The sequence below is a fragment of the Podarcis filfolensis genome, assembly GCF_964270895.1.
Source record: "Podarcis filfolensis genome assembly, chromosome: 12".
NCBI lineage: Eukaryota > Metazoa > Chordata > Lepidosauria > Squamata > Lacertidae > Podarcis > Podarcis filfolensis.
Genome location: NC_139614.1, coordinates 44,581,075 through 44,608,112, shown reverse-complemented (window position 1 = coordinate 44,608,112; position 27,038 = coordinate 44,581,075). Strand labels below are relative to the sequence as shown.

Below are 27,038 nucleotides of genomic sequence, written 5' to 3'. Positions count from 1 at the left end.
GCAAACTTTTCTCCTTTGCATGCTGACATTCCTGTAAAACTGCATCTACAAAAATTAGTGCGATAAACATTTTCATTCTCGTTGGAATTGGTTCTTCTTCCTGTGTGCTTTTCTTTTAGTGGTCAGCATTTGGTTTTTGGTTTTTTCAAACGAGTGTCCACACACAAACATTTCTCTGGCTTATAGCTCTAAAATGGGAAATGTCTAATTCAATTTGCTGCCGTTATTAAAGGTCAAAATAGGACGCTGGATTCAAAAGCTCCTTTCTACATTCCCGCCTCCCCCCCCCCCCAAATTGGAGATATAAATATCGCTTCATGGCTTGTCCCTGATTTTTCCTTCAAACAATGGAAATGGAATGCAAACTGCTATTAGGCACTCAGCAGGGCAAGTCAGAGTCAACGCAAGGAAGGAAGAAAAAAAGAAGAAGTCTAAATTTCTCCGCCCAGGGTAATACAGAGCACAAAAACATGAAGCCTTCAGGATGCAGACAGAGACACAAAACTGCTGCAGAATATTAAATGCCAAGAAGTCAGTGGAGTGTTGCTATCAACAACAAGGCGGTGTTGAGGGAGGCATCGCTCACCTGCCTGGCACTGCGAACGCTGCAACCTGCTAAATTACATGGATGAGGTTTACAAAAGCAATATATTCTTATTTACAGGGCCAGGCGGTACATGGAATGTAAGGGCAACCTATGGACACAGAGGGCTTCCACCTGATACGCTCTGTACACGAGGCCCTACATGTCAGGCTATGTTTACATGGAGGAAAGGGAAAGCCTAGCAGGCGTTTGAGGAGCGAGTGTGCGCGAGAGTGGGGAGGACTTTCATTCCCCGCCACAGAGGACTACATTCTGCAAAGTCATGCAGTAATATCTCACTGGATCCTCTCCTGCTCTGTTTTCCATAGATCTCGCCGTGGTGGGAGCAAACCTAAGAAGGAACAAAGCAGGATCTCTCTCAGTGAGGACAGGAGATGGTGCGTCTTGAAGCTCTGTTAATCTGAGCAAACTGAGCTGCACTTGCTTGATATTTAGATGCCGGAGGGGGTGTACTTTTAAAATAGGATCAAAATGACTAAAATGAACGTACTGTATACATAAATAAATGCACATATTTAGCTTTGCACTTTGAATTGTGTCCAGAGTGAGACAATGCAAAAGGAATCCTATCCTGAATGCTCTATCTAATTTTGTTCCCCTTTGTCCATCTAAAAGCAACCTCAAAGACACTGGCAATGATAATGATTGCCCTAAGGCAACCTAGCGAGTTCAAGGCAAAGTGAACTGATGGCCTTTGGGTTCACATGCCTGAGTCTTAGCCACTGGTTCATCAAAAAGAGAGCTGTATAGCTTTACTATAAGCATCCCACCTTGTTAAAAAAAGGGAGGTGGGATCCTTGACTCATCATTGAATTGTAAGGAAGTTATAATTCTTCAGGTCTTAAGACAAAGGCTTTATTGTCCTTGACACCTTCCAACAAGAACGCAATGAAACAGTCAGCGCCTACAGCTGTTTGCAGTGTATGTTCTATGCTGAAAATACCATCAAAAGCTGGGCAACAGGGGAAGGAAGTTGGGGATCAAAACAGCCCCCCAAAGTTGCCAGCAAATGTAAAATTCAGACAGCAAGCTGTTTGAGCAGCTGTTTTGGCATGAGGTGGGACAGGGAGAGGGCAGATGACAGCGTGTCGTGTTGAGGAAGGATTTGTTTTATTGCCACGTTGGGGGGGGGGGGGTCATGGGTGCTGCCAATCCCAAAGGATCTGAGAATGGAGGAATAGCAAACCCATCATATAGACATTCATGTCTTCCTGCATCTTCATTCCTCTCCCCGCCCCCCGCCCCCCAAGCCAGTTCTTGGGTCAGAAGTTGTGTTTTGCAGCTGTCTTTGAGAAAGGGCTTTGTGATGTCATGCACAAATAAAACTCTTCATTTTCACCACTCAGTAACAGAAGCAGAAGTGCGGGTGTTCTTGCGGCCCAGCAAATAGCAACTGCTTTTGTATATTGGGTCCGCATGTGATCTGCACCAGAGACATGTGCTTCTTGTAAGGAAACAGGCGGTGTGTGTTACAGTTCTGGGACTTCAAGGGTGCCCTTTTATTATTTGACCTCTTCAACTAGCCACATCAAATATGTACCCCAAAGCCCTTAAAAAAAAATCAGATGAAATAATACCTTTCTTAATAGGCTTGTTAAAAAAACACACACATAGATATATAAAAAGATATGCATATATTTTTTGTGCTCACCAAAGCGAAAGTAAAAGAGAGGCCGGTTTGCCGCTGTGTTGTGTGGGGCTGTGCGCTCTCTAGCTGCTGCTTCCCGGATGTCACAGACCCCAATGTTGCTAGTGCGCAGCGTCCTTCTCGTGGCCCCTTCATTGTGCTGTAGTCTACACCGAACCGCAGCAGCTCCATTCGCCGCTGTAACAAGTTGAAAAAAACTAATTAAGTCACGTTTTAGTTTTTTTACATTTGTTACAGCAACGGATGGAGCTTCTGCCCCCATGCAGTGAAATGTGCGCACACACAAGCCCACACGCGGGCACACACACACATAAGTGTACACACCCCAGGCACATACAAACACTACAGTACGGAGCCACAGAATCAATTTCCCACTCTGCCAACATTGGTGTTTGTAATGTCAGCAAAGCAGCAGCAAGAGGACTGGATGCTGGGACAGTGGGGAACTGCCTTGTGGTTTTACTGTCAGTCTGGTGGGCACGTTTGTACCAAAGGGGGAAAGCATCCTACCCCAACCTTCCCGTCCACCCCCCCCCAAAAAATCTATGTGCTGAATTCAGCCACATCATTTTAAAGATAAACAAAAAAGTCTCTTCTGAAATGCGAGGTCAAATACCCAATGTTATCAATGCTTCCATTTCCCAAGGGATTATGGCGAACGAATGAATGATTAAAACAGGCCGCAGACCATGGCTCCAACCATTCTGCAACTCCACTTGCATTTAATGACAATTTGTCGGGGGGCGGGGGCGACAATTGCCCATTCTTATGAATCGAGGGTAAAGCGAGTCTCCCATCGTATGAAAACACCAATTTTGTCTGGAAAGGACTGGAGACACATATATAGGAACGAATAATAGTACAAACACATTAAAGAACTTCTGACTTAAGAAAAAACAGGCTGTAACTTTAACGTATGTTCATCTTGTTGGCACAACAAAAACAACATACTGTATACCCTCTGTCCTTTTCACATTTCCACAAAAGAGTGAACATTTGCTTCAACAGCATCCTTATAACCTTGTTTTATAAAGAACAAAGTTATAGCCTTTCTGGTTATGTATTTATGTATTAAAGTGTGTTAATAGTGTTGCTGAGCTCTCAAAAAACAGAGCAGTGATGAAGCAAGTTTTCCAGGGGCTGGGATCAGGGATTTAATACCCATCATTACAGTTCCTAATCTGTTCCCATGACTGGCAAAAGCAAATTAAATTAAATTATGCAGAGTGTTTAAAATGGCAGGATGATCTATGGAAAGAAGACAAAATTATGTTTGCATAAATTGAATAATATAAATAAGTGGTATAACTGAGTTTTCCTAGTGTATAATTTCTATTATCTTGGCACAGATTTCTTTTCTCTCAACACTGGACAACATATACAGTTCTGATTATACATCTGCGTGCACTTATGTACAAAACTTTTCAGTATTATTTCCAAGCTTGTACCTGCAGGATCAAGAGAACAAGGAGGAAAGGCTTGATTATTTCCACTTAAACTTAACTGCTAACTTTAATTTCTACATTATACTGAAGAAGAAGCCCTAACGCAACAAGATAATGAGAAACAGGCACTGGGCTTTGTATACTCTGTGTAGTGCAGAGATAGTAAACCTGTGGCCTCCAGATGTTGGAGTACAACTTCTATCAGCCCCTGCCAACCAAATCAAAAGTCGGAGTGAGGAGAGTTGGAGTCCAACAACATCTGAAGAATCAGAGGCTCCCTATTCCCCCTATTCCTGGTGTGCTAGCTTTTATTTCCTTTTTTTAAGGAGGTGTGGTGTCCACATGATTAATTTCTCCTCTCTAAACAAAATATATTCTACATTAAAAACTAGATGTCATGGAGAAGAGTTCTAGCTCAAACTAACCGTGTTTTCTATGTGGAGAGTTTTGATTTGATTTGAATTGGCGCTACATTTCATTATGTGAACCCCCATCCGCAGTACTAAGTTTCACCACCTCAGGTGAGAAGCAGGCATGAGTCTGACCCTGTTTCAGTCAGCCAACACGTTCAACTTGAACTTGGGCTCCCTGCCTGGAAGACCTGCTATTGGGTAACTACAACTTAATGATAGTAGCCACTCTTGTCTGTCTTAGCACCCTGTGGATTCAAAGCATGACCTGAACAGAACGCCCTGTGGTGCCACAGCCACAGCAAGTGAAAAAGCAGGGGGGTTGCTGAGTCTCCCCTCATGTCTCAACATATCATGAATCAAGGAGAAATTGCCAAAGGGAAAAGAAGCTTTTAATGATGGGGTGTTTAAAAATATTGGAAATTCGACCACAGTGACTCCATTGCAACAAGACTACATGTTCTGCCACTCCAGAACATGGGAACTGGATATTGTGTTTATATAGCTATATAGCTATATCTATATATTACATGACTCCCATTTTAAAAAAAATATAAATAGAACTTATAACACACTTTCCTATATACATCCAATTATAATTTTCCCTGTCAGTTTGCATACTTTCCAGGAAATTTGCAGTAGTACACATGAGTGGAAGAGTCTGTACCCTAATGTATTTCACCCCCTTTTAAAGAGCATTTGGAATAACCCAGTTCAAGTTTATTAGGCCCGGGGAATGAAAATGTTAATGTGGTATGCTCTTTACTTGGCAACCTAGCCCCAAGCAAAGAAATCCCATTTATTTAAGAAGAAGAAATTATCATCATGGAGGATATGACCAACATTCCATCTAGCCCACCATACTGTCACTGATACTGGCTATCTGGATATCCCAGAGATGCAAGCCAAGATGGATATAGCCATCCCCATTCTTTTGCTGTCAGCATTTGCTAATATGAGGCATCTTGTCTCTGAAATGAAACTTGATGCCATCTAATTATGTTTTAAATAAGGGCAAGAACTTCTTATCCTTATCTCACAAAACGGTAGAGCCTGCCTCGTCAATTGTACAAGGTCATATACCGTTGCATCAGAGAACAGTCAGGAGAAAAAACAGAAGACCCCCCCAAAGTTGCATGATCTTGGTGCCAGAGTCATCCCAACTCCTTTTCATTTGTTGTATGCACGTCTATTAAAGTTTGCTTCACCCCAAAAGGATTATAGTTGTGGCCAACAGCCTTGCAACACTGGAGTGCCTAGGTATAAGCCACTTTAATCCTAATTGACTAGGATTTTGCTGCATGCATGATTCATTTCTGAATCCATTCCTGCTGGTGATCACTACTTCTGGGTTTCCACAAGTGAAATCTTAAATGGGGAGGGGATCCTTCTGCATATTTTATATGTTTATGTTCAGTGTTTGCCCTCTGGCTCAAGTGTTTATTCCTAAATAGTTTGCTTCTTTCGTTGTTTAAAGTTTACCAAAAGGAATTTAAAATCTCATCCAGTATGTGCACCAACCACTTAATTATACAAGGAGACGCACATTTCTACATAAGAATTGGCTGGTGGGGAAATCTACATCCATTGCATGACAGCGACAGGTTCCTTTGTGCCTCAGATAATCTCCCCCAAAGACACACATTAATATTCTGGCTTAATGATCAATACACACGACAGCTCCATGCATTGCTTGTACATTTCTACATACCTGGAGGTTGTGGCAAGTAGGCCCCAATTAATTTTGATCTCTTCTTTTCATAGCCCTTCTGCGTGATGTCACCTGCCAAGGAAAGAAAAGAGAAATCAATAAGAGCTTGAATGAAGACACAGCCTGGCTGCTTAAGCTGAGGTACCATACACTTTGCCACTGTTTGTCTTGATGATTGTAATGAACAAACAATTGAAAGCATATTACGTTCATTCTGCCTAGAAAAATCTAATTTACACTGGAGACATTTTTGGCAACTAAACACCCAGAGTAGTTTATACCGACGGGTGGAGATTCCAAGAACCGAGAGGGTTGCATTGTCATTCAGATACTCTGCCACACAAAACTACATCAGCCTTCATTAAGTTAATCAACAGTGGATTATATAGAATGCTTGGGACGTAATGGCTGGCAAAAGACATTACCAATTAGCATTTCCTCAACTATTAATGGGATTCTTTAATCAGGCATGAAGGGCACACAAAAGATTTGGGACTGTTGGTGAACTATTTAAATGACAATATAAACATTTGGCTAAGCTTCCAAGCACTATTTCAAGACAAAATGCAAAGCAGAAGCACATCGTACTTCCCACGATCAAGCTATAAAAAGACAACATTTCTATCCCTTCAGCACTGCGGCTGGGATGAGCTTTCTGACAGGTAAAACGAAATGCACAAACCCTATGTGCTGAGCTGCATGAAGCCCCCCAAAAGAAGAAAAAGATTAGAACCTTAGTGTATTGCTCTGATAAATGGATTAAAATGTTTAAGCATAGGTCGTGATATGGATTTTAATTTCATTTTGGCAGTCTTTTCATTAAAGACAATTGCCCCAGTATAGCCCAATTCATATTCTGTTTTATTCTCAAGTCTGAATCTAGATGTGTGCTTCAGGCCAGGGTCTCTTAATTCAGCTACTAGAAGCTGGAGCCCGGAGGCCAGGGATGCAGTAAATAGAAGTGCAGACTCCTAGCATTTTCACCAGGACTGGCCAATCTAGAGGCGCTGCATCGGCTTCTGTTATCAGCAGCCAACGTTGCACATTCCCGTTTCCTACCTCAGAGATTCCAGCCTCAGGACATAAGGCAGGTACTTCAAGCAACTAAGTCCCTTTGCTCAAGCGAGCAAATGAGACTTTTCATCCCACTGAAGTTTAAGCTGAAAATATTATTGGCATTCTCAGCAGTTGGCTGAGCTGACGTGATGGAAGACAACACCGCAAATGCTCAGAGGACCAAGAACTCGGCAAAGAAAGCTTCACCGTCCAGGTTATTTATTTATTTTTAAGAAAGGGATAGCTATCTGTCTGCCTGGGCTTAAAACCTCATATAGGGTTTACTGAAAGGAAATCTATGTGGGATGGGCTGCCTTGATGGGGATAAGGCCTTAGAGCATAAGAAGCCAAAGTGGTCAAGAGTCCAGAGCCACATAGCAGAAGGAAGTTGAGATAGATATATATATAAGAGCCTCAGGGGAGGGAAGCGTAGTTGAGGCCAGAGGAGAAGGCTTGGTAGGAGGCAAGGGGTCATAGGGCTGCCAGGTGTAGGTCCTGGGTGGACTCTGGTGCCTTTAGGAATCGCATAAAGGGGGGGATTCTACCACTGTTGTTGCTTCCACATCCTTGCAACGTTTGGTTTGGTAACAGTAAGACGGTAGCAATGGCAAAGCCGCAACAGACTGAGATACTGAATTTCACAGTTTTCACATCACATTGGGAAATAATATTTAGAGTCTTTGAGGGACAAGAGCACATCACATCTGCTAATTTATTTTTTTTAAATGTAGAGGGATGTCTGGATCACAGGAAACCCGAATGACTTCTATTTTACTATGATATTGATTATAAATCGTTTTCTTGCCTGCTGAAGAGATTGTGTCTCTTCCCACAGGAGCAGCTTGCAGCAAGAAATACAGGAAGAAAGTGGATGATGCGCTGTGTCTTTAACACTTGTATGGTTGGTACAAATTAAATAGGGTAAGCCTTTTCTAGTACAGAAATACAATTATGCTAACATTATGTATAGCAGCTATCTTATTACTTGTGTGTGCCCTCCTGATTTGCTTTTGGACCCTATACAGTACTTTAGCACAGCAGCTTGTAACATTCTGAAAGCCAAAGAGAATTTGCCAAGGGTGAACTAAAAAAGTTCATCGGATGAACTTGAACTGGTTTGTTTTGCAAAAGGATGAACTGGAACCAATTTCCTTTTTTCGATCTTCAACGAATTCCTTTTTAAAAATGAATTTTCCAAGCACTACTGAGACTACATGCAACAAAGCACAGAAAGAAGACTGAAATTAACCTCCCCCAGAAGAATTAGAAAGCTGCTTTGTTTCCCCCACCTAGTTTAAATACTTCACTCAGTGACCCAGTCCCCTTTCTGTGGTCATATTCATCCCAGTGCTGTTGTTTTTTAAATTTAGGTTTCAAAAGGGAAATGCAGGCAGCAGGTGCTTAGGCGCTCATTAATACACAGTACATGCAATGTGGCATTACAAAATACATTTTCTGAACTCCCCCCCCCTCGCCCCCCATAGTGCACAGACAACTCTATCCAATGTATTTTTGCAAGGTCTGTGTTTATTAAAAATACGTGCGCACACAAACAGGAAAGTGATATCCTGCTTTCATTTGAAGATGCTATTAAGGAAAACATTAACTGGACAGAGCATTATGTTTCATCACTTTTCTTTTCCTTTGCAGAATTATACTTCTGGCATATACCGAAATACAACCCGAAGAAGGGATGACAAGGAAATAAAACTAGTTATTGAATGCAAGATCCTACATTTTGGTTTATCACTAACTGCAGAAGAATTGGGGAGGGTATAATCTATTCCCTAGTAGTCAGATATGGAGAATGACCAATGGACAGTCTATTCCCGTAGATAGTTAGGACTGCTTGCATATAGAGAATAGTGCCACATGAATAAGCCCCTAGATCAGTAATTTCCAGGCTGATTGTTCTTCTGGGAAGCCTGCAAGGTGGACCTGGGAGCAACAGCACTCACCCCACTTTTAATTCCCAGAAAATGGTATACAGAGGCATATTGCTTCCAACCGTGGAGGTAGAACATCATAGTGAATAGCCTTCATATTTAATGTAACACAACCTTATTTCAGATAATACAAGGTATTTAATAGAATTAGTAGGAGGAACTATAGATCAGCGAGAGAACATACTCTTCACATGCAGCAGAACCCCCTGCCATTTCTCCAGTTAAAAAAAGGGATCAGGTAGCAGGTGATGGGAAACACCTCTGAGTGAAACCCCGAACATCTATTGCCGGTCAGAGTTGGCAACGCTAGTCTAGATGGACAAATTAGTCTAACCTGTACAAAGGCAGTCTCTGACAGCAGGCAAGTCCTACTTGTACGGCCAAAACATTTACTGCCAGAGAGTGAAAAATCAAATTCTTCCCCCCAAAATTCAAAAATAAAATGAGTGAATCAGTTATCAGAAACCTGGGAAACAACACCCTAGAGTTGTCTCCAGTTTGAACCCAAACAATTCAGTTGCAATAAACCACACATAAAGAACCAGACTGGAGACAGAATTTTCCATTAGACCTGCAGGCAAGAATATGAATACTATACAAGATTGCAGTGAAGATTCGGATACATGGGCAAAATAATAATACCAGCACAACCTTTCTCGAAAACTGTATCCCAAGCTGTGGATATTATTGGTGACTGCCTTCCTCCTTCCCTCCCGAAGCCATTCTATCCTACAGATTCAAGTTCTTTACAGCTTGTTTGCTGCTGATGACTCAAATTCCTTGTCAGCATCTTGGCAAGAGAGATTCGAATGAAACAATGCTCCTCATAAACTGAGCGCTATGACTCACTGATTTCTCCCACTGATGATGCAGACAGTCTCTCTGTCTGCCCTTCCAAAAATACACAAGGAGACAAGGGGTTGCAGTTGGGAGGAAGCAAATCTGTGAAAGTGTTAAGGGGAGGAAAGACATCAAAAGGAAACTTGATGCATTTTGTAGCCTAATGGAGACTCAAGCCAGGAGCAGAATAACTGAGAAGCAACATCCCACATGTCTAAAGGGGCTTTGGGCTAAGAGAACAGCCTCCCCTCCCTTGGCAGACCAAGTGGGCACTTACAAAACCTAAATTCGCTCTCTGAATCCCAGCTTTTGGATTGGAAATGTGTGGTCGAGTACCACAGCTCTCTTATCCAACACAGCATTATCTAATATTGTTTCAGTTCAGTAAGACTAATCCCATCTGTATTTACAAGAAAAATACTGGATTGAACAGTTCAGAGGAAATAATAGGATTTGTACAGTACCGCTGCAGACATTAATGCATGCAACAACTTCTCTGAAATAGAGAATTTATTGTAGCTTCAAACTTTCCAAGATTCTTCTTACCCACATTACCCCAGTTTTATTCTCCAATGGTACTAACTTTTCTTCTTCTTTGCTACAAGCTAGTCAGATAATGGCTGCATTTTAGTAATAAGTGACTGTAATGACTGCATTTTTCAAATTTTGAAATGTAGAATATGCTCAGATTTTGCCTAAGAGTATTAAAAAGGTTAAACATCTTTTACTGCTCTTTAGTTGTAACTACCTTCTAAAGAGGTCCTAAAAAGGATAGACAACTTTTACTGTTCACATTCCTTGCTAACGAAATCCAAAAAGCATTCCAGAAAATATTAAAAGGCCTTTATATGTTAAGCCTGGTTACTGTATCCTCAAGTCAGTAATCCACAACCTATTCTTCTGCACAAAATAAACTTACAGTGAACATACAACATCTTACAATTTCTTTTGAGAAATGAAACTAAAATAATACGTAAAGCGGCCGATTTAGTTTATGCATCTTTTTCTACTTCCTCTACCCTGAACCTCCCCACCCCTCTGGCCTCCCAAATTATTAATGTTTCTACTTACCTTTAAAGTTCAATCACTGCGGCACATTTTGAGCACCTTGCCATGTTGTTAGTTTTTTAAAGAAACTTTACTGAACTGAAGTCCAAAGATTATAAAGTGACACCTGAGCCATCCATCCCATTCTTGAGCCAATTTTCTAATATTTTGACAGCCAGGTGGCGAGACTAAATTGCCACCACCATGGCTGAAAGCCAAAGGTACAGATGCACTGCTCAAAATGTAAATATTCTATACAGGGAGCACTGTGTGGTCCCTTGGTCTTCTGAGAGCTTCCTAAGAAAGGAGCATTTGCACCACACTGCTTTTATGGCCTGGATTACTGAAATGTAAACAGAGACTAGTTCAACAGGGAAGCTTTCCATTCTCAACGTTTATTTCGTTATTTGAAGCTCTAACGGACACTTTATGTAATGAAAGCAAATCATTTCCATTTTTGGAATTTTATGGCTATTAGGATCTCTGTTGAAATGTTGTTTTCTTTCCTTTATTGCTTTATAAGGCTGGTGGGTTATCTCTGAAGAGTATTTATATATATATTGCAGCAGCTGCTGCTGGAAAACCCATTTTTCATCTCTCACACTAGCTGTTTAAAGGTCCAAATCTGCTTTGATTGGCCGCATCAGCAACAGTAGGTTGTTGTTTTTTAATGTAGTGGGCTGTATTCAGCTAGCCTTTACTCAGAGTACACCCACTGAAATCAATGGTCATGACTAGTTTAGGTAGGTTGATTTCAATAGTTCTGCTCTGAAAAAAGCCTAGCTGAATACAACTGATTTTCTTGGATTCAAGGTAGGATTATGTGCAGCTTTAGATACAAGTTGATTTATCCTGTTATTGTGCCTTCCAGGTGCTTACCAATCCCTTTTTATTTTATTTTTGCGATCTCAGAAGATAGGAAAGAAGAAGAGGAAGAAGAAGAGTTTGGATTTGATATCCCGCTTTATCCCTACCCGAAGGAGTCTCAAAGCAGCTAACATTCTCCTTTCTCTTCCTCCCCCACAACAAACACTCTGTGAGGTGAGTGGGGCTGAGAGACTTCAAAGAAGTGTGACTGGCCCAAGGTCACCCAGCAGCTGCATGTGGAGGAGCAGAGACGCGAACCCGGTTCCCCAGATTACGAGTCTACTGCTCTTAACCACTACACCACACTGGCTCTCAAGGAAAGAAGTTTTGCTGAGCTGCCGAGGAGCCACTATGGAAACACAGCAAGCCACCAAGTCAGAGTATGGTACTTGATACTAACTACTCTGATTTACAGCAACTCTACAATCCTAAGCAGAGATCTTTCACATTGCTTCCTTCCTCCTCCTTCAAAACAAATGAAAGCACAGCAACCAAGTGTTGTCTACTCTGACTGGATAGGACTCCCGAAGCCTCAAGTATAGATCTTTGTTGGTCATGCTACCTGAGATCCTTGTTGTTGCTGCTGTTGTTGTTGTTGTTGTTGTCGTCTGGAATTGAACTTGGGGGGCCCTGATGGAAAGTACATACAGTGGTACCTCGGGTTAAGTACTTAATTCATTCTGGAGGTCCGTTCTTAACCTGAAACTGTTCTTAACCTGAAGCACCACTTTAGCTAATGGGGCCTCCTGCTGCCACTGTGCCGCCAGAGCACAATTTCTGTTCTCATCCTGAAGCAAAGTTCTTAACCCGAGGTACTATTTCTGGGTTAGTGGAGTCTGTAACCTGAAGCGTATGTAACCCGAGGTACCACTGTACTATATACCTTTCAGTTATAGCTGGTTGAATCACTCTGTCTTACAAATTGTGGAAGTCCCTTTCCCTGAAGAATTGCCAGAGCCCGGTTCTTAATATTCTTGGAAATATTATGGGTTTTATATTTGGTGTTTTTGCTTGTTCCGTTTTAATCACTCATTTTCCACACGCACCAGTGCAGAACCCAATGTAACCCAGATACATCAGCAAAGGAAAGAACAAAGGCCAGAAGCTTTAATTAATTAACTGGTATGAATGATTGATTAAAGTCTTAATCTCAGATTAACACTTGCTCCCTGATTAAAAGGCAGGGCTAGCAGCGAGCAAGTACTCCAGAATTTAAGATCCTTGATGCACAACCCTATGCATGCTTCCACAAAAATAAGGCCTACTGTGTTCAGTGGGACTGCTGCTGTAGAGCCCGTTCCAAAACATATGAAAAAATAAGTTTCATGATCTATTTTACTTCTAATTTATACCTAATTTATATTTCAGTGTAAAAATGACAACAGCTTTCTTTCTTGTAAGAGCCTGCTTTATATAATCATCGTTACACAGTTAGGGGGGTATGCACAGAGGGGCATGTATCTTTATTTCTGTTTGAAAAAAGCTTCTCTTTAAATAAAACATTTTAAACACAGCTAACAATGTATGTTTTAAATAACATTACCTGGCTCATCAAATGTATCAAATTTAGTACTAGAAGGAGATGGAATTCCACAACTAAGGCACCACCACTAAGCAGGCCCTACCAGTAGCATATACCTAACTCAGGGACAGAGAAACCTATGGCACTCCAGATGTTTCCCATGGTTTGGGAACCTTTGCCATAAACTGTTTAGGAAAGGGCACTAGAAGGTGCTTGGCCTCTTTACATGTCTGCCTTCTAAGGTCTTTAGTAAAGAGGAACAGGGCCTTATGCCAGAGCCAAAACACAACACAAGAGCACATGCTTAGTTTCAATCCCAGCATCCCCAGACATGACTAGGAAATACAGCTGTTGCCAGTGTGGACAATATTGAACTAGCTGGACCAATGCTTCTGTATAAGGAAGCCTCTGATGTTCCTGTATGTTGTGTGACTCTTGACTTGTGCTGCCATCAATATTGACACGTTCCAGAAACTGTTCAATTCCACCGTGGCTTTGCTTGAAAAAGAACGGGATCCCATTTTTCTTTCTGTTCTTCCTGAAACTTTTGTTTTGTGGTGGTCCGTTAAATCGTTTTACGGCGTGCTGTGTTTTTTTAATGGCATTAAACACCTTGACGCTCCCGTTGTTGGGAGACACAATATGGGATATAAATATTTCACTAAGTACATACTTGCATAAATGGGTGGTGTACACACACCCAGCAGCTGCGCCCGCTCTTGCATCGCCCAGCCAGCTTGCTCTGATGTTTCCATTAAGCATGAGAGACAGGGCTCTGCTTCAGCAATAGGAAGGGTCCCAGGGCATGAGTAGTTTTGCAACCCATTTCTATGATTAAAAGCATGGGTAGGCAAACTACGGGCCAGGGGCCGGATCCGGCCCAATCGCCTTCTAAATGCAGCCTGCAGACGGTCCAGGAATCAGCGTGTTTCTACATGAGTAGAATATGTCCTTTTATTTAAAATGCATCTCTGGGTTATTTGTGGGGCCTGCCTGGTGTTTTTACATGGGTAGAATGTGTGCTTTTATTTAAAATGCATCTCTGGGTTATTTGTGGGGCATAGGAATTTGTTTATTTTTTTATTTTTCAAAATATAGTCTGGCCCTCCACAAGGTCTGAGGGACAGCGGACCGGCCCCCTGCTGAAAAAGTTTGCTGACCTGATTAAGAGGGTTACGTTAGCACAAGTACTGAGAGATACCGAAAAAAGTGTGTGTGTGTGTGTGTATTATTTAATATATAATAAATATTTATATATACTAAAAAGGGTTTTTTTTTGTAAAGGTAAAGGACCCCTGGATGGTTACGTCCAATCAAAGGACACTATGGGGTTGCGGCGCTCATCTCGCTTTCAGGCCAAGGGAGCTAGCATTTGTCCACAAACAGCTTTCCAGGTAATGCAGCCAGCATGACTAAACCGCTTCTGGCACAATGGAACACCGTGACGGATATCAGAACTCACAGAAATGCCATTTACCTTCCCGCCGCAGCGGTACCTATTTATCTACTTGCACTGGTGTGCTTTCAAGCTGCTCGGTTGGCAGGAGCTGGTACAGAGCAACGGGAGCTCGCCCAGTCATGCAGTTTCAAACCGCTAACCTTCTGATCAGCAAGCCCAAGAGGCTCCGTGGTTTAGACCACAACGCCACCTGCGTACTTGTGTGTATACAAACACACACACACACACACACACACACACACACACACTATTATATAGTATTTATATAATAAAATAAAGAGAATGAATTTGGGGGAAAGAGCAGATCCAGGCATCAACATAGCTTTATATTAATCTGCTGAATTCAAAATCAGAGCAGGCCCAATTATTCTTGCTTAATAAAGCAACAAAACCTGAAGTGATAATTAAGATACTGTACTGCAAGCAAAGCAACAAGTGATCCACAGAACGGATTAGGCAAAAGCAAAAGCAATTTCCTTTTCAACAAAATAAATGAACATCAAACACGGTCTTGTAATTGCTTGCATGCAATCATCTCAGCACTGTACTTAAGGTTACACACACACACATACACACACTTAACCCCTATGCAGTTCCATGTTTACATATATCTGACCATGTCTGAAAATATCTACCATTGGTATCTGGCAGAAATTTCCTATTATTCACTCACAATCCAGCTGTTGTTTCTCAATAAGTTATGTTACAATGCGGCAAGACTTATGTTTTCCTAATACAGTTTATAGGTATATTTTGTTCCCTAACCTGCTTAGATCTGTTATGTTCTTGTTCCAGTTCCAAAGACAATTGCTGAAATTCCTGTTTTCAGAATGCTGCCCGGACAATAACAGGAAAACTCCTGTAACTTAATACTGATTTCCCTCTGCAGTAACGGCCATCTAACTTTCATGTCACACCGGATACTAAATGCTGTTTCTGTGGAATATTCAAATAAATTAGAATAACCAAAGTGGTAGGCTGCGAAATGCCATTTCAACACACTTTACAAACTCTGGGTAGGCAAGTAGCCAAAGTACAGGCTGCTTTGACATGGAAGACATGTAAGCATGAAGATGATGCGTAGATTTTCGCACCAGACAAAGTACAAACTGATGATAAGCACTGTTTCATCCTGAAAAGTAGGGGAAAACCCTGTGCTGTACACTAACATATACACAAAGTACCTGGTGCGGGGTTGCCAGTGGCACATAATTTCTATAACCAACATTGGCTGCATAAACACAGAATGCTTGATCATGGTTTGTTTTCCTGGTTAAGTGTTCTGTTTGCATCGTTTTGTTCATGGTTTGTAACAGTTTAGAGTTACATGCTCCCTGTCCACTTTCTTTCTCTGCTGTGGTTGCGAAGAGATAGGAAGCCTTTGCTTACTGATTGACTGAATTCTCATCCTACACTTCCTCCCGAAGGAGTTTCCATTTTTTGTTTGTCGTTCTGTCTGAACCAGGAACTGCAGTTAAGATTTAACGATGGTTTATCTGAAAAGGCTACGATTGTAATCCATCATTTGAAGTTGGCTTAGTTCAAACCCACCACAGTTTAAACTAAACACAACACATCCCAGTTTGAACATTGCAAACTACAGTTAGTTGAACATGGAAGCAAATGTTTCCAATCTCCTCTGTGCCGCCATGTTGAATGGGTACATGTGCATTAAACTACAGTTAAGTGTTGCGTCTTAACACAGGTCGGCCACAGTTAACCATCAAACTGGACAGGAAACCACAGCTTGAAACAGATTTTCAAACTGGTTTGTGCTAACTACGTTTAAGCATCACATGTGCACTAAGCAAACCATCGTTAAATATGCTTCTCCTGTACAGACCAGGAGGAGTGCCTTTTCTGTTTTGAAGCACCATCCCCTTTTATATAAGGAAGCTGCCCGTTATACTTGGCTAATGGCAATTGCTTTTTTAAAAAAAGTTTTCTTGGGCCATTGATTACCATCTTTTTTGCCTTTGCTCTAGCTCTGTAATGCTGCTGTATTTCTTATTGTTTTTAATGTAGTTTAATTATTTTTTGATGGAAGTCAGTATAGAAATGCTTTGAACATAAATGTATAAATAAATCTAGCTATTTTAACAGGATATTATCTACGCTGTCCTGTATTTTTTTTTGCATATCTATACAGACATAAACAGGTTTACTGTTTCGAGCAAACTAGCATAACAGAATCAAAGATGCAAGTTTGGCAACTTTTTGTAAAAATGATCAGAATATATGACTTCTTAGAAAAAGTTGAGTTGGTAAAAATGCTGGTTTGGTATTCGTCATACACTGTGTCTCTTATCTTATGTAACAGGTAGGTTTGTTTCATACAGAAATATAATCTAATTTGAAAGCAAAGTTTTCAAAGACACCATTACTGGCTCTGCAGGTAATGAAAACCCACCCACCCCTCTCCCCGACACGTTGTGTTTTATGTCACCTATCTGCTAAATTATTTTGTGAATATTTAAAAGAAAATAGAAGTATTGCAGAATACTAAGCTGCAGGTGACCTACTTATCTTGCATTCTCTAATTCAGGGTGGAGGATTGAGATATCTCCTTCCCGAATTACCTCCGTGGAAAATAAATAATATTTACTTATTTAAATATTCAATATATTTGAAAGTCTTTGTCTTTAGGAATTCTGAAAGCCTTTACAGAATGCTGAAAGCTAGAGACATTGTCCCTACTTAAGGCTTATTATTGTCAGTTATAATCCAAGTTGGCTTCTTTGTTAAAACAATTGTCATATGGCTTCCACGAAGGTTGTCAACCTGGCTGCCGGTAGTGAAATCACTGATTGAGCAGGTAGAGTATTACCTGAAAAACCATCAAACCTAGAAGTCATAACCGAAAGGGTAAATTAGGATTTAGTTAGCAAATACGCTCTATATTTCACAGTAAAAACTCGCCCCCTTTTCCTCCTTACTAAAGGATCTTGCATCTTTCTAGCAGAAATGACTCTGCAATACTTTAATGCATCTGCTCTGCAAAATAAACTCTGTCCCAGACGAGACCATCCTGGCTCACTGCAAGGGTGAAAGTTCACTCCAGCTGAGTTTCTCTCCCATGAAGCACTCCAGCAGAAAGGAAAACAAATTATCTTTCAATAAAATAACATAAAGAGAGCATGTGTAAGGTGATTTGTCAATGTCGCATATCTTAATCCCAACGGTCCCATTCTCATTATGGTTTCCATTGCTGGAAGAGTGACCTTGACACCCATTATGTGCTCTCATCTGCAGCTTAGCATGCTTGGCTGCCACCTGGGTCAATTATTCAAATGGCAAACCAATCAGAATCCAAGACACTTGCTCATGTATTGTTATTCTCCACATTACGTACACATAAATACTAATCTGATGCTTCCTGATAAGCCTGGTGTGCCTTTCCATAATGTTAAGTGCAGGCAATGCGTTTATAGAATAGACCTTTTTTTTTTTGCTCTTCAACCTCCTTCGCCCTCACAGTGGAAGAAGAAATAGGCTTGCCGTATTTCCCTAGGAGTCTGTAAGCTCCTCTCACAGTAATGCAAGAAACAGTGTTTATGTGCTATGAGTTGTTGTCAGCTTCTATCAGGTGAGGAGAGAAAGATCCTGCCAACAAGACAAAGCTAGAGGAAAATTGCAGGCAGAGAACTTCAGCAAGCAGAACCCCCTTACTGATCGGATCAGAGTGCAAGCCTGGCCCAGGAGCAAACGTGGAAAATGCAAGTTTCCATCAATGTCCTCTATTACAACAGTATTGGGATTCTTTGATATTTATAAACATGGAGTCAAGAGCAGTCTGGTCATCTGAAGTCTGCATTGAATATTTGCTATGCATTGTCTTTATGAAGCAATTTAGGAAAGGTTCAAGCTTTGACATCGTAATTTGAACATAAAGAGGAATCCGTAATAATGCCTTTTCATTTAGGGGCACTGCTTATGTTCTGTTCTGTACGTGAACTATTTGTGTCTTCGAGTGAACAATGCAATGCCCAGGCATACAGCCAGCGATAAGACAAGTGCTTTAAACTGCTTGTGCCAAAGCAAACACCACTTGGTCTAAGGCTACAAAACATAGCTGCTCTCCATGATGTTTTTCTCTGGAAACTACAGCGACACTTGTCTCAGCTCCATATTCTTCCATTAACTTATGATCGATTTTTTTTTTTTTAATTTGCTCCTTCGGCCGTGAAGGATTTTTCATCAAGTGCAGTCATAGCTCAACAGATGTGAAATGAAATTCTGAAATTTCTAGATGACAGAAGCATTTGAAATGTAGACAAAAGCAACTCAATACCTATCTTCGTTTTCCAGTTCAGCATTCCTAAGTCTCTTCTCCCTGTCCGGGCCAGTTCACATTTTTTGGAGTTTGCGTCATATATGGGCAGCCTTACATATTGCTTCAGGTTGCATAAAGCCTGAAATTAATGGAAGATGTGCAACAGAAGTTCCAAGTGGATTGTGCTCAATACAGTACAGTAGTACCTCGGGTTAAGTACTTAATTCGTTTCGGAGGTCCGTTCTTAACCTGAAACTGTTCTTAACCTGAAGCACCACTTTAGCTAATGGGGCCTCCTGCTGCTGCCGCGCCACTGCAGCACGATTTCTGTTCTCATCCTGAAGCAAAGTTCTTAATCTGAAGCACTATTTCTGGGTTAGCGGAGTCTGTAACCTGAAGCGTATGTAACCTGAAGCGTATGTAACCTGAGGTACCACTGTATAGCTATAACCTAACAACTTATTCTATTCAGATGGAAGCCTTACTGAGTTCAATTCTTACTCCCATGTGAGTAGAGGACTGCAGCCTAAACATGCAAGCTAATTTTTAAATGTTTTCCTCTTCCTGGTTTTTTTATTCTAGAAAGCATTATGATCACAATAAATTAAGAAATGCAAGCTATCTTTCATTCACAAGTGTAATGTCATTATGTCAGGCATGACAATTTAATAGGAATGATGTGGTACTTAGTTTTCTTTGAAAATTATTACATTTGAAATGGTGGAAACATTAGTCACCCCTTAATCCCTGCAATGCTAAGCTTATTTGCTGAAAAACTAGCCCCTTTCTATCCATTTACCATGATTTGGGACAAAAAGTATTATTTTGTAGAGAAGGAAGACCAACCTTCCCGTCCAGAAAATGTCTGAGAACTAATTGTCACTGAAGGGTTATCAATATCTATATCTATATAAATCTTGTCTAGGGGAGTACCCAATACTACAGAACAGCTGGAGTTCATTTGAGTGTGGCTCAGATCAGTACACTGGATGAAAGTCTACTGGAAGCCCATGTGACAGAATATACAAAAGCTAGCTGCACACACACACACACACACACACACACACAGAGAGAAAGAGACCTTGTTTATCATCTCTATTTTCAGCATGTGCTAAAATAAAGAGTAAGTTGTACCTTTCTGTTATTGATTTATCAGCACAATCATGTCTGAATCAAAATAATATTGGGGTGTACCAGTACGGTCTGCAATTCACCTTTGATTATGGACCGAGGCCTAAAGTTTATCCGTGTTTCCATTATTATTTCCAGTAATAAAGTGGTTTATCTGCTTCAACAGCCCAATGTATTTTCCATGCATAACTTCCCGTGTATTTTAAAAATTATTTTTAGTTCCACCCTATTAAAAATACTACTTTCTATTGACTGCCACGTCTATTGATTGCCTTTCTGGAATCCAACTCATTTTATTATTAGTTCAGCATGAAGCCCTCCCTTGCGAAAAATCTGAGTAGCAGCTTCTGACCTCCAGTGTAGTAGCATCTCAGCTGCAATCTGAATCACACTTACTAAAGTGGCAAGTTCTGCTGAAATTATATGCCTCTCACAAACCCAATGTATTCCTCAGTCCTTTACCTAACTGGTACTCTTCCTTCAGGCTCTTTGCCTCTGGGCTCCCTGTCCTATAGTTTCCCTATATCCCAGAAGCAGTTCTCCATACCTGCCTGGGGTTCTAATTCCAAACTAACGATTTTCTCTTTCCTTACAGAAGCTGGACTGGAAACTGCTTTGTTCCCTAAGCAACTGGATATTCCAAACAATCACATTAGGTGAACTAAGAAGGGTGAGGGGCTTCCGCACTACAATCACAACAGGTGATACAAGATTTTACAATCAAGGTTATTAATTGAAGAGGACTTTAAATAAAAATGTGCTTATTAAAATCTCAGCTGTAGCAGTCAGTTCATGCATTTGTAGCAATCATTCCATTAACGAGGTTTAATCCAGGAAATTATCAATTTATCTTGTGAGTATATGTAACTATGCAAAGTGCCTCAGGAAATAAAGTTCGGGGAGGAAAGTATCAATCCAATTAGCTACTAAAGAAAACTAATGTGGTATCTGTTTTAAAATATTCATTTTGGTGAGATCAGAATTATATTTAAAAAGCACACATATTTAACAAACTATGACTGAACTACCAAAACCGTAAACCTGAGCAAACAGAAGGATGTGTTTGTGTGTGCTATAGGAAGGACTTTATTTCTTATGGCTATGTGCAGCACTTACTCCAACATTTATTTATAATATTATAAAATTAATATCAGTATTGTTTTTCCTGAACCCTTTCTTCTCATAATTGGAAACATTAACAGTGGATCATTATTTCTACCATTAATATTTCATGCATAAGTATGAGCTTTAAAGTGTAGGAAGATCTAACTATTAGCTAAACAAACTAACAGATGAAGTTAAAAATAACATGGCAAACATCATTAAAGGAATGGTATATCCTTTAATAAAACTTCCTTCAAAAAGATAATGAAGTAAAGTGATGTTTCATGCTGCGCGGGGACTGGGGAAATGCCAAACATCAATAAAGGGATCTTCTGGGACCCACTAACCCTACGTTGATAGGAAATTAATGGGCCATGCATAGACCTCTCTGCTGAAAAGCCCAAGACATCAAGGCAGAAACAGGCACAATTCTGCTCGGAATAGTGGAAGTCCCTCTGAAATGAAAGATGGTTCATGGCAGTGCTGTTATTGGTGATCAGTTTGCTAAGTAGCCAATACTTTTTATTTTTGTATGTGGCTATCACATTTTTCCAGCTCCCAAACCAAAGTACCTAGACATTTCACCAGCAAGGATGGAAAGTGACTGTACAAATGCCATTGTTGATGACAAATGAAACAATTATCCCTCTCATCCATTAGTTAAGTACAGCACTTGGTTATTTTATAATCTCATAAAACAGCTATATCAAATTGCCAGCTCAATATTCCTCTGATGTTTCTTTTGGGGAGGAGGGTAAAGGAATTGGGTGTCAAATTCTGCTAGGAGAAAATGTGGACACCTAGGTACAATTGCACAAATATAGCATTTGTTAATAAGAATATAAGCACTGAGCATATAAGCAATATAAGAAATTCCAGGAGGCCTGCATGTACCAGAGATGCACAAAGATGATTTGAGGGGTGGTGACCAGCAGAAATAAGAACGAAATGTGGCAAGATTGTTGGTGGAGACCCAGCCAATCCTATGGCCCCACTGCTAAGTATGGGAACAGTGACAACAATCCATGTTACCAAATGTGAGAAAAAGCCAAAAATATTGAAATGTTATTTAATGAATTAATTTGGAACACGAGAAAGCAATATTGAAAGTGCACAGTTTGAAAACTTGGGAAACTTTCACAAGTTATGCATTGTTAGATATCCAGGATAAAAGGATAGCAAAGAACACACAGGAAAATAATACATAAATGTTGGTCAACATTTAAGCAAAGTTTGTGGTTTGTATTAGCCCACATTTGTATATTCTTAGACACAACTGTTTCCATTTTATGAACTGACATGAATAATATATTTGTTTTTTTTTAAAGTTGCAATTCTGCTTTGGATTAGGTGACCCTCTACAATTCTATGATTCTCATATTAAATTACTTTTAATGACTTGATGCAAGATGATTAATTACACACAGTAGAGTCATGTTAAAAAAAAAAACCTACCCAAGGCATATAGCAAAATATCATTTCTTCAAGTGTCCTAAGGAGGATTCAAACCCCATTGGCAATCAGAAAGGATAAAAGGAAATTGTATCTTAGGAACGTTGCGCCAATGTTTAGATGCAAAGGGAAAGGAATGGAAGGGCTGGGGAATCAGTGAACTAGAAAATATGAAGGTTTGAAGAAAGGGGTCATGCTATTCTACAGGATACTTTTTACCATGACTTGAAACGAACCGTAGAAAAGCTTGTAGTTAAAACACCTGCCTGCTGAAACCCTACAGGGATTATCAACAGAGGGCATGAATTACTATTTGCTACTTTGAAAGCTACTTAAAAACATGGAGGATAGGAGAATACATTGCTTTAAATGACAGGTTGTTTAAAATATTTTACAGCATAAGGCTGGAAAAAGACGAAGCGGGGGTTGCGGCAATGTCCTCAGTTATCATGGCTTTTCAGTAGTAAAATCAGGCTGACTTCCCTGTCCTTGGTCTGGTGTGAATGAAAGAAAAGGGGGGGGGGGACCTAGTTTAAGCTGAGATAGCTTTGAGAGTGTTAAGAGGCTAAGCGCTTGGCAAGGTGGGCAGGGAGAGAATTCAGAAATGACAGCTAAAAGGCTTTTGCTTTTATGTGGAGAAAGCTGTTTCGTACAGCTTCACTCAGGTGCAATTGGCAGGAAAAGGCCGCTGCGAGGCAGACAGCGTATTTCTCAGATGGGAGACTAATGCAGAATATTCCAAGCAAAACCTTGCATATTGTGTGCAGTCTCATATGGGTGCAGGCAGTCTTTTTAGCAATCCCGTCCCAAACCATTTACTGTCTTAAAGGTTAATACCAGAAATCTGAATTGGGCAAATTTCTTTTCATGTAAATGTAGTCCGGACGCAAAGGAAAGAAACCAAGCAACAAGCTGCAGAAAATAACATGGTCTGAAATTTCCACCCAGGCCCGTCCCGTTCCAGACTGCAGAAAGGGAACTGAATGCTCATTCACAGAAACATAGCCAAGAGGAAGGCTAGGATAGAATATTGTTTTTGATATGCTGGCTTTTAACGGGAAGGAAATTTTCAAAGTGGGAAAAGAATTTAAATACTTTCTTCCCCACTTAAAATGGTGCAGTCCTGGGAACTCAGGAGCATGTGGTTTTCTGCATAAGCAGCGGCAGGCCTATCAACTTGAGGACACTAAAGCATTCATAAGAAGGCATGTCTCAAGTTCATGGAAAATGCCTTTGGCATGTGGGAAAGTCCCCTCCTTCTTTTCAGTATCAGTGGGCATTATCTCAGTGGAAAGATGGAGTTGGCAGAACATGGTGGGGGAGAGAGGGAATGAATTCTCCGGCTAAGATGAAGTAGGAAAACAAGGAAAACAGTGTTGAACATCTGCACCGGAGAATATTGTACTAATTAAGGCATATAAGCAGTTGCAATTAAAGCAGGAGCCCCTTATTTTATAACATAGTATCCAAATGCCCCTGTGCGATCCACCAACACAAAAAAAATTGTTTGCTTTGAATTTCTCTTGAGGTGAAATTTCTGTGATGATACACATTTCGCATGCTACTGTGTCCCTGAAGGGTCTGAGAAACAGAGAAACCCCATCATGCGATGCTGTCCCAATTGAGAATTCTAAAAGGCTACAGGGAACACTATTTTCTTCATTCACTGATTATCTTCTCTTATCGTTATTCTTAGCAGCTCATTTCCCCTGCTCTTTTCCTTGGAAGTAAAATAGCATTTCAATTTACAGGTTAGAGTTCCATTTTAGTGTGCAACCATTCCTACTAAAAATAATAAGACGGAATTTGTTCAGAACATAGGTCGTTACAGCAACTAGGACAAACAAGCTTTGATATATGTGGTATATAGACCATGTAAGATGGACATTCCCTGTGATGATGGAGTGGTGGAGGCACCAACGCAGAGTCCCCAGCTCAAGAAGGATATTTCAGCGCCAAAGATGGGGGGCTGTGATAAATAAGTAAGATGACTGAGGTGTCCCAGGCTGCAGGACAGGAGCTACCTGCATGTTGTGGATTTTTGCTATCTACTCCTAATACATATCTAGAACAACACAAAGAATATTTAGGCACTGAGCCAGGAAAATAACAGCAGCAAATGAATTGTTAATGGAAGGATATGCCAGAGGTGTCTGAGTAGAGAGAAAAAACAACAACAATCTATTCTCCTCCCATCCTTGTAGCTCAACAAAAACCTCCCGCAGTCAGGATCCTGGAGATTTTGTTCTGAGTGTAGCCCAAATTAATTTTATTCATTCACTGATTGTGCTTCATACGTGTGTGTGTGTGTGTGTGTGTGTGTGCATGTGTGCTGTCAGGGTATTGTCAAGAAGATTAAAACAATAAAACTATCCAAAAGCTCCAAAGGAAATAGGTGCGGATCAGTGACAAGAGTGCATGGTTTGCATGAAAGTGGCTCAAATTCAATCCCCAGCATCCTTTGGGGAAAACCTCCTGCCTGAAACTTTGGAGACCTGCTTCAGTCAGGGTAGACAAGACAGATTTAAATTGAGCAATGGCCTGACTAGCAGCGACAACAAAAAAAACAACAACAGCCAAGTCAGATTCACTCTTAAAAGTCTGGAGAAATAAAAGACATAACTTGGGTGGGTGCCAGGCGAGCCTTCCTGGGGAGAGCATGCCAAAAATTCACCACAGTTGAGAAAGACTTCCTCGTCTGCAATACACTAACTTCAGAGAGTTTGAGTTTGACCAAGCTGCGGGAGGCAGTGGAAGACAGGAGTGCCTGGAGTGCTCTGGTCACAAAGAGTCGGACACGACTAAACGACTAAACAACAACAACTTCAGAGAGCAGGTTGACCTCCAGAAGGGCCTCCAAAAGTCCAGAGCATGGGCAGGTTCATGAGGGAGAAGGTGGTCTTTCAGGCATCCAGGTCCCAAGCCACCTGTGGCTTTAAAGGTAAACCCTGACACTCTGATTTGTGCTTAGAAATAGACCCAGTGTAGTTGTTTCAAAAGATGTGCTCCCTTGGACCAGTCTCTGACAACATGAAGTTTCCAAGAAGTTTTGAAAGGCAGCCCCATTTATATAGGATCTCAGAAGCCTAATCTGAAGTCAGCAGAACATAGATAATAGTACTTTATTATTTGGCTTCCTGGAGCAAAGAATGTTTCAACTGGGATATCTGTGGTGCGTCTAAAGGGTGCTTCTTTCTCAACCCCGCAAAGGGCTAGCTATTTTTTTGCCTGCCAGAACCCTGATGGATGAATCTTATGGTCAGAACTTAAGATTCAGAGCCAAATTTAGACTGCTGCACCTCATCTAACCCCATTCTCAGACATCAAATTGAGTCTACTGCAGCCTTCTATAGCATGAACTTGCATCTCAAAATTACATAAAGTCAGAAAAGCCAACATCGTAACAAAGCAATTAATGGGGCTTAACATTTATCTAAAATGCTAATCAATTATAGCTGTTAAGTTTTCAAAAGGTTTAGAGGCAGCTTTATGAGTAAGTCACAAAGCTGTTTTAAAAGGCCTTGAAAGGAAATAAATGATTTTCAAGGCCAACGAGCTTGAAGCTAACTGGACTCCCACATAAGAATATAATGAGATCACTGCTTTTGAGTTCTTTTTAAAAGAAATTTAGCCTCACACCAAACACGGCAGCATAATCAGCATAATCTCAAGTAGAAACCTAGGGCCAAAACTTTATTACTGACCAAAACCAAGGTCACTGTTTATAAAAGCTGTAGTTTGATCAAAGCCTGGTTTTAAATATCATGCTCACTGGTGAAAGAAAGAAAGAAAGAAAGAAAGAAAGAAAGAAAGAAAGAAAGAAAGAAAGAAAGAGAAAATTGATGCACTCAATTGGTTGAGACTATCCTCATTGGAGTCTGACTGTTGCCCATTTTCAACCTGGCCACTGCCCAACTAAAAATCTGCCAGGTGCCATATTATCTTGTTGATGCACAGGTAAATTGAGTTATGTTAATGATGGGATGAAAGAGTATTGGCCACTACACTGAGGTACGTAGAAATTTTCTATCCAGTTACCTGGAAATAAATCACATTGAACTTACTGGGACTTACCCCTGAGTAGAGACTTATAGGATTCTACTATAAAGTGCCTTTGGGCAAAATTGCATTTGTTAACAGTCACTTCAAACAAGGTTGATTTTCTGATACAGTAAACCCACTGAAGAGAAGCAGTACTGGGCTGAACTAATACCAAAATGAGAGATGGTATGAGAAACCTTCACACACCACCTTGAGTTCCACTACAGTGGTACCTCGGGTTACAGATGCTTCAGGTTACAGACTACGCTAACCCAGAAATAGTACCTCAGGTTAAGAACTTTGCTTCAGGATGAGAACAGAAATAGCGCGGCGGTGGCGCAGCGGCAGCGGGAGGCCCCATTAGCTAAAGTGGTGTTTCAGGTTAAGAACAGTTTCAGGTTAAGAACGGACCTCCAGAAGGAATTAAGTTCTTAACCTGAGGTACCACTGTATTTAGAAAGGAGGGATTTTTTAAAATAGTG

General features: G+C 40.7%; 1 protein-coding gene across 7 annotated transcripts in view; it reads right to left on the bottom strand.

The window, feature by feature from the left end:
• The window catches only part of DIP2C (disco interacting protein 2 homolog C), a 290,921-nt gene that overhangs the window by 111,880 nt on the left and 152,003 nt on the right, over positions 1–27,038 (bottom strand). For 4 of the 7 annotated variants that reach the window (XM_083579226.1, XM_083579223.1, XM_083579224.1 and 1 more), the window contains exons 2-3: positions 5,819–5,890; positions 2,256–2,429 (exon numbers count right to left, since the gene is read on the bottom strand). In XM_083579226.1, the coding sequence (XP_083435352.1) occupies positions 2,256–2,429; positions 5,819–5,890 (246 nt within the window). The remainder of the gene's footprint in view (positions 1–2,255; positions 2,430–5,818; positions 5,891–27,038) is intronic. The other 3 variants (XM_083579227.1, XM_083579228.1, XM_083579229.1) reach the window with 1 other exon arrangement.